The 7,854-nt window shown below is 55.6% G+C and overlaps 1 protein-coding gene across 2 annotated transcripts; it reads right to left on the bottom strand.

Annotated features, from left to right (window-relative positions):
- Nucleotides 1-1,455: 1,455 nt before the first annotated feature.
- Med22 (mediator complex subunit 22) lies at nucleotides 1,456-7,848 on the bottom strand. 2 transcript variants are annotated; one of them, XM_013029424.1, is made up of 4 exons: nucleotides 7,697-7,848; nucleotides 4,956-5,036; nucleotides 3,705-3,913; nucleotides 1,456-1,796 (listed from the first exon to the last, which is right to left on the bottom strand). In XM_013029424.1, exons 1-4 carry the CDS (start codon nucleotides 7,817-7,819, stop codon nucleotides 1,607-1,609), a joined length of 603 nt encoding a protein of 200 aa, XP_012884878.1. In that variant the 5' UTR covers nucleotides 7,820-7,848; the 3' UTR covers nucleotides 1,456-1,606. The 2 variants fall into 2 exon arrangements, with proteins under 2 accessions (XP_012884878.1, XP_012884876.1); XM_013029422.1 differs by lacking the exon at nucleotides 1,456-1,796 and adding an exon at nucleotides 3,021-3,598.
- Nucleotides 7,849-7,854: the final 6 nt, after the last annotated feature.

Below are 7,854 nucleotides of genomic sequence, written 5' to 3'. Positions count from 1 at the left end.
CGGCCCGCAGGCCTCGAGCGCCTGCCCCTCCGGACCGTGAGCTTCCCGTGCTGCGGCGGCTCGCGCGGCCCCGAGCCGGGCTAGGGAAGCCACGAGGCTGACAGACGGGGCGGCCCTCGTCTGAGGGAGGGCGCGTCCGGGCCGGTGGTACCGTGGAGACCCGCTCTCCCCGAGGAGGAAGGAGGGCCGCGCTGGGCTGAGGGAGAAACAGCTCACTTTGAGTGGGAAGGATGGCACTGGCCAAGCAGATAATAAATCCACGCTTTAATTGTTCAGATGCTTTTTAAAGCCTCATGGCACATTCCTTCTGGTCTTGTACTGTCGGCATCTCATCAGTGGGAACTCGTGAAAAGTGGCCGTCCTTTGGCCCCCAAGAAACCAGGGTCAGAGCCATGCCCCTGGCCCCCGGATGTCCCTTCCCTTCTGCTTGGCTCTGAAGCTCTAGAGCCCCTTAGTGGTGGGTGTGGATCTCCTCAGAGGAATGAGGATAGAGCCTGTGGAGGGATGGCACCGGGGTGGGGATGGGGGGGTACAGACTCTAGTGGCAGCAGTTCTGGAGAACCTCACTCTATCCCCAGAGCACTGTGGATTCGGTGAGTCTGAGCCTACCCCCAAGAAGCAGTAGTTCTGACTTCCTGAGGTTTGAACCCTGGTTCTGCCCCTTCGGGCCCAGCTTTGGGCCTGAGCATGACTCCTCCCCAAGTGCACACCTAACCCTGACTCAGGGTGCAGTGAGAACTAGAGGGCACCAGACACACAGGTGCCCGGCATGGGGTGTTCAATCGTAGCAGGTAGTTCACTCACTCACCAGATGCTAAGGACTTATTAGGCATTGGCCTGACCCCAGGTTGTGCCAGCAGAGCCACTGGCACTGAGGGTGTTTCTAGACTAGGAATGAAGAAGAAAGAGAAGAGATGGGAAAGGGTAGTTGTTTTTTTGTTTGTTTGTTTTTTGTCAGTTACAGGTCTTGAACTCAGGGCCTGGGCCTGTCTGAGCTTTTTTTGCTCAAGGCTAACATTCTACTACTTTAAGCCACAGCGCCACTTCCAGTTTTCTAGTGGATCACTGGAGATAAGAGTCTCACAGGCTTTCCTGCCCAGGCCAGCTTTGAACCTGATCCTCAGCTCTCAGCCTCCTGAGTAGCTAGGATGACAGGTCTGAGCCACATCACAAAAGTAGAACAGGCATGGTGGCATTGGTCAGGAGGCCCCAGCAGGAGGTCCCACAGCCATGGGAGTGAGCCACCCATCTTCCACATGCCTGCCAGGGTGGTCATTTGTGCCTTCAGCAAGAGGCAGTAGCCCTGGCCATCATGAGAATGGACTTAGCCAACTGTTGACTGTGCCCACTGTAAACAGTCTTCAAATAGCATGAAGCTCAACAGGACATACTTCCTTCCACCCAGTAACCTGAGAGATAGAGGCTAGAGATAACGGGCCATCTTGAAATGGGTCTGAGCCTGGTCAACTTCCTAAGGCCACAGCAGCTCCTGGACTCTGGGGTGTCCAGCGGGTCCAAGGCTGGCACAAGCTAGGTTGTGGTGGGCAGGCTCAAGAAGGAGCCCAGGATTTCGCTCCTGCTCCTGGGGGAGGGCAGCCTTGGAGGCTCAGGTGTGCTCTGTGGGGCCAGGGCCACCGGCATGGGAGTGGGAAGGGGCTGCAGCCGGCAGCGAGCCAGGGCCGGGCTCCGGGGACGCCAGAAGAGGGGCTGGGAGGCCATCAGCAGAGTCGGTGTCGAGGTCCAGCCTCCAGTAAGCTTCACATAGAGGCAGGTCATTAGCTTCGCAAAGACTGGAGCTTTTCCACCACCAGAAACCCCGGGAGGGACAGGAGCAGACAGAGGGAAGCAGGGAGGGGAAAGCAAGACGGAAGCAGAGTTAAGAAACTACAACCACCACCCTGGCCTGCCGCCCCTTCCTCTCCTCCGCGCCAGGCCTCTCAGGCACTCCTGGCTATGGGAGGGGCCATAGGGGCCGCCCTGAAACAGGCTGGGTGACCCTGGCAAGTCCTCCCCAGGGACCAAACTGGTGTTCTTGCTGGATTGCCACTCGGGCCCCTCCAAGTCCCTGAGGGCCCTGCTTGCCCTGCCCCAGCCCAGGGACTCTCCCCTCACCAGCTGAGGTGCCCATGAACCTTTGCAAAGCTCACCCCCACACCCACCCATGGCAGAAACCCTGCCCTACTGCTGGGTCCATCCCTGTGTGGGCTGATAGAAACCCAGGCCCTGTCACCTCCCAGCACCGCTGCTCGGGTTCTGTGACATCCCCACACTCCCCTGGGACTCTGTATTCCATTTCTCCTTTCTATGGAGGGCCTGAGAGGCAGGATGCAGGAGTGCAGATCATCCTGGCAGGCAGAGCCGGGTCGTTCCCCGGGTCTAATCACCTCCCCCTCGCCTGCTCCGTGTGTTCATTCTCAGCATCACCCGAACACAGGAGAATGGAAAGAAGAGGCAGAGGCAGAAAGAGAAGCAGTGAGTGGACAGTGCAGGCAGGGAGGCATGGACCAAACCAGCCAGCTCTGGTGGGAAGAGCCCTGAAGGCTTAAGGGCGTCCACAGGCAAAAGGGGCAGCTGCTTCCCCACAGGGGCTGTGGGGGAGGAGGCCGGGGTAGATGGGACACAGACTGGTCCCCCTCTAGAGGAAGAGAGAGACGGGATGGGGGGCGGGGGGAGACTGCTGCTGGGGCCTGTGGTTCCCATCCCAGCTCTGCTGTCTGACCTTAGGACTGTCCTCAACTCCCTGTGGCCTTCAGCCCCATAAGGCAAGGGTGGTCCCCTGGCGTACAGGAGATGCTGCACTCAACTGATGCATTTCCAGGTACCAATGACAGCCCCAGAATCCCGAGAAACATCTAGAACTGCTCTCTCTAGCTGGGCAATGATTCTAAATCCAGGGCAAGAAAGCAAAGCCCCAGACCACAGACCATGCTGAATGTCTGCGGCCTCCTGGTGTGGCCTAGGTCTAACAGAAAGGAAAACTTTCCATCTACCATGAGAAGGGAAGGGTCTGTCCACAACTGACACACTGAATGTGTATGTTAGAAGCTAGTGGGGAAGGGTGGAAGGCCTCAGGTCTCCAGCCTCTGTTTCCCAGGTAAGTTACGTGGGAGGGATTTCCCGGTCCCTCTGGCTCAGTCTCAGGATTCTAAGTGGCCCTGTGAGAGCTGCAATGACAGGTCCTGCTCTGTGGCACCCAGTGCCAGCACAGAGCTGACCTGACAGCAACATCCAGACACCCCATGTCCTCCCTCCAGGGCCGCCCCTCATCCACAGCGTAGGGTTCAGCCACATGTACACGGCATTGCCTCCCTGGGCAAGCAGTGGTATCCTAGAAAGGGGCATGGCTTGGACTGGACCGCCTGGGTATGGATTCAAGATCCAGAATCAAGGCCCAGAAAGTTCTGCCCAGAGGAGGGCTCCCCTGTCCTGGGGGACACCATTCTCCAGACTCAGCCTCCTCCATACCAGACGTCCTATGATTTCCATCCCTCTGCATGGAGGGAAAGGCTCAGGCCTGATGGTGGCTGTGAACTGTCTGTCCATCAAATGCTCTGGCCAGGGGCTCTGCTCTGGAGCCCAGGAATCGGCATCAGCTTTGCTGCCAAGACCAGGAAGGGTGTGAGGAACGGAAGCCCCTTCCAGGCCTGGACAGCCCAACCTGCTGGCCAGGCAGAGGCAGGCAGGGGGTCCAGCCCTATTTGTACCTGGACGAGTAGTACTCCTCCTCTAGCTCATACAGGTCGATGGAGACCTCATCACGCAGGGCGACAAGCTTGCGGTCGCACTCCTCCTGCAGGGCACGCAGCTGCTGGCTGCGCTGGTCGATGGCCTCGTTCACTGATGGGAAGTCATTGAGGATCAGGAACTGCTTGAGATCAGACACCAGCTTCATCAGGGACTCGCCAGCTCGGACCTGCAGCCATCAAAGCCAGGGCGGGCCGAGGGTGAGTGGGGAGGGAGGAGACAGTGGCCTTCTCCACGCTGCTGGAGATAGGCTGGCAGCAACTCTCTGGGAACCTCAGCTTCCTGGTCTACAAAATGGGAGCACAAACCTGCATGGGGCCATTTGGAAGGATGAGGGGAGGGCACTAACCAGAGGCTGAGAAGGCAGCTCCCGCCCTGCCTCACCATGCAGGTGCAGCTCCCGCCCTGCCTCACCATGCAGGTGCAGCTCCCGCCCTTCCCCACCATGCAGGTGCAGATCCCGCCCTGCCTCACCATGCAGGTGGAACTTTTTTTTTTTGCCAGTACTGGGGCTTGAACCCAGGGCCTGGGCTCTGTCCCTGAGCTTCTTTTTTTGCTTAAGGCTAGTATTCTATCACTTGAGCCACAGCATCACTTCCGGCCTTTTCTGTTTAAATGGTACTGAGGAATTGAACCCAGGGCTTCATGCATACTAGGCAAGCACTCTACCACTGAGCCACATTCCCAGTCCCTAAACTTGTTTATTAATAAGCTTGCTCCAGAGCTCTCCAGCCTCTGGTTTTCACACTGGCGGGCCTGGAGCACCAGTCACACGGGTCAGTGGGCACACATCTGTACATTCAGCACAGCCTCCATAGAAAATACGGTGCTCACTCGTCTCCACGGCTGTGGCTTGGGGCCTTTTCCCTTACATCTGTGAGCACACATCTGGCTGCCTGGGGTTCTCTTGTGACAGTAGCAGGGTTCACACCACACATACAGTTCATTCAGCAATTCCCCTTTTCATGCATGACTCTTAAGGGACCTGGGAATCAGCAGGTAGGCTGCCTTCTTCTGACCACTGCACAGCTTCAGGCTGTCCTGGGCCAGCTCTCGGCCTGGCCGCCTTGGGGATGTTATCCTGAGAAGTGGTCTCCCCTCACCTCTCTTCCTTTACTGCTCACAGGAGGGTGAGGCAGGCAGAGGACCTGTGTGCCAACCACAAAACCCCAGTGGGGAGCCTCCTCCTCCCCCCGACCCCAGTAACTTACGATGTTGGCTGCTCGCACATGCATCTCGTAATTATCCTGTTCACCCTGAGTGGCCCTTGACACCTGTGTCTCATCCTCAATCTGGGAGCAAACAAGAAGCCTACAGTCAGCCCAGCGCCCCACCCCTCCCAGTCAAGAGTTCCCACCCCTGCTCCGGCCTGGCTCACAGGAACAACCAGCTGCCCAGCACACTTGTATCTCCACAACCAATCTTGCCTTCTGTGGACCCAGTGCCTGCACACCCAACTTCAAGGTTCAGTCCCACTCTCTCTTGCTCTGTTCAAGGGGCTCCTTCTCCAGGACGAAGGAGAAGCTGCCCTGCTGACTGCTGTCTTATTGTGCTAGGTGGAGGGACAGGGCCTCAGCTTGGCCAACTTTTTTTCTTTTTTTGGTTGGTCGTGGGGCTTGAACTCTGGGCTTGGGCACTGTCCCTGTGCTCTTCAGCTCAAGGCGAGCACTCTACTGCTTGACCTACGGCACCACTTCCAGTTTTCTAGTGGTTTGTCTTGGAGATAAGAGTTTCACGGACTTTCCTGCCCGGGCTGGCTTTGAACTGAGATCCTCAGATCTCAGCCTCTTGAGTAGCTAGGATTAACAGGCGTGAGCCACCAGCACCCGGCTTGGCCAACTTTTAGAATGTGGCGCCATCTGGCAGGGACTAAGACACTAAGTTTAGCTGAATGAACAAGATAATGTGTTTTTTTTTGGAGGTTCTGGAATTTGAACTCAGGGCTTATACTTGCTAGGCAAGTGTTCTTCCATGTGAACTACTCCCCCAGCTCTTGTTTGCTTTTGTTACTTTTTAATGGGATCTCACTTATTATTATTTTGTTGTTGTTTTTGGTGGTGGTGGGGCCTGAACTCTGGGCCTGGGCGCTGTCCGTCAGCTCTTCCGCTTAAGGCTAGTGCTCTACCACTTAAGCCACAGTGCCACTTCTGGCTTTTTCTGCTTATGTGGTGTTGAGGAATCGAACCCAGGGCCTCATGCATGCAAGGCAAGTACTCTACTACTGAGCCACCTTCCCAACCCAGGGTCTTACTTCTTACCAAGGCTAGTCCCGATCAAGATTCTCCTACCTGTACCTCCTGAATAGCTGGGACAACAGGTATATATATGCCAATGCACCCAGTGTTGTTTTATTTTTAATTGGATGACATGAGGTCTCATGAACTTTTTGCCTTGGCTGGCCTAGAAACACAATCCTCCCATTCTTGGTCTGAGTACCTACAGGTGTGAGACCTTTCCGCCACCCCCTGATCCTATGATATCGTTCGTTCATTCGTGTGTGTGTGTGTGTGTGTGTGTGTGTGTGTGTGTGTGTGTGTGTGTTCAGTTGCTAGGGCTTGAATTCAGAGCCTGGGAGCTGTCTCTTAGCTTTTTCACTCAATTAGGGTACTCTATCACTGGAGCCACAGCTCCACTTCCAGCTTTTTAGTGGCTAATTGGAGATAAGAGTCTTATGGACTCTCCTGCCTAAGCTGGCTTTGAACTGCAATCCTCAGATCTAGCCTCCTGAATAACTGGGATTACAAGTGTGAGCAACCAGCACCAGGCAATAAGATCACGTATGAAGTCTTTGAACAATCCTTTCCCAATCCCTCCCGGGATTGGGCACTCACTATTGGCTAGTCATCATCCTCTCAAGAATGATGGGATCGCGCTCAAGCCTGTAATCCTAGCTACTCAGGAGGCTGAGATCTGAGGATCAGGGTGCAAAGCCAGCCTGGGCAGAGCAGGGAAGTCCGTGAGACTCTTATCTCCAATAAACCATCTAGAAAACCAGAATTGGCACAATAGCTCAAGTGGTGGAGCGCTAACCTTGAACTGAAGAACTGAGGGACAGCGCCCAGGCCCAGAATTCAAGCCCCATAACAAAAACAAACAAACAACAAAAAAGATGGGATTCTTCTCAGAGAAGTCTGGATTGCTGCCCCTAAATTACAGATGGGCCACTAAAGGGTGGGATGGACCTCAGAGGACTGGAGATGTCTTAGGCTCCTTCAGTGGGTAATAGGCAGACTTCCTGGATTTAAGTCTTGACTCTGCCAGTTATTAGCAGAGTGACTGTGGGCAAGTTTCCTCTGAATGTGGCGATGGTACAAGGTTCTTGGGAAGATTAAACAGCACAAACAGCTCTTACAATGTAGTCTGACTGGCAGCAAATGCTAGATTTAGGCTAGCTCTTATCATTATTATTACTGGCCAGCCAGGCTTGACAAGTCTGAGGTGGTCAAGCTGAAGGAGGCTCCTGTTTGGGCTGCAGCTGTCAGAGAGAGGGCTTGCCCAAATGCGACTAAGTCTTGACCACTGCCTGCCTACAGGGCTCTCCCCAACCTCCTCCTTAGCCCATTTCTCCCTTGTTTCTCTCCCGTTCACACTTGGAATATCTACAAGGAATGGGCCACTTCCTCTGTGCCAGGCCCTAGGATACCTGCTATATATGGGCAAACTCACGTAATCACAAGGGCTTATGACACAGAGAAACTGAGACACTGAGGCGCGAAGTCTCCACAACCCCGGGCCAATAGTAAGTGCTGAACTTGAAGCTGTGGCAATCGGGCCCGAGTCTCAAGAGTTTGTCATTTTGGGCTCAGATCTTGATCTGCTGACCTGTCTGTTCCTGTTGACACTCTGCCACCCTCTCTGCCAAGCGTCTCCAACCGGGACGAGGCCCACCGCCGCTACCAGAGGGGTGGGCGTCCGCACCCGCCCCTCGCGGCGGTCTTTGGGGCCCACCCACCTTGGCGGTCTTGATGATCTCGGTGAAGTTGTCCATGATGGACTTGATGTCATCCTTGAGCCGCTTGTTGTAGGACTGCAGCAGCGTCTCCTTGCTCTGGGGCAGGGCTCTCTGCTGGGCCATGGCGGGCCCGGGGCTGCGCGGGGAGGCCGGGGGCG

Source organism: Dipodomys ordii, unplaced genomic scaffold (assembly GCF_000151885.1).
Source record: "Dipodomys ordii isolate 6190 unplaced genomic scaffold, Dord_2.0 Scaffold118, whole genome shotgun sequence".
In the NCBI taxonomy this organism is placed as follows: Eukaryota; Metazoa; Chordata; class Mammalia; order Rodentia; family Heteromyidae; genus Dipodomys; species Dipodomys ordii.
The sequence above is the reverse complement of the archived record's forward strand: the minus strand, read 5'-3'. Positions and strand labels throughout refer to the sequence as shown.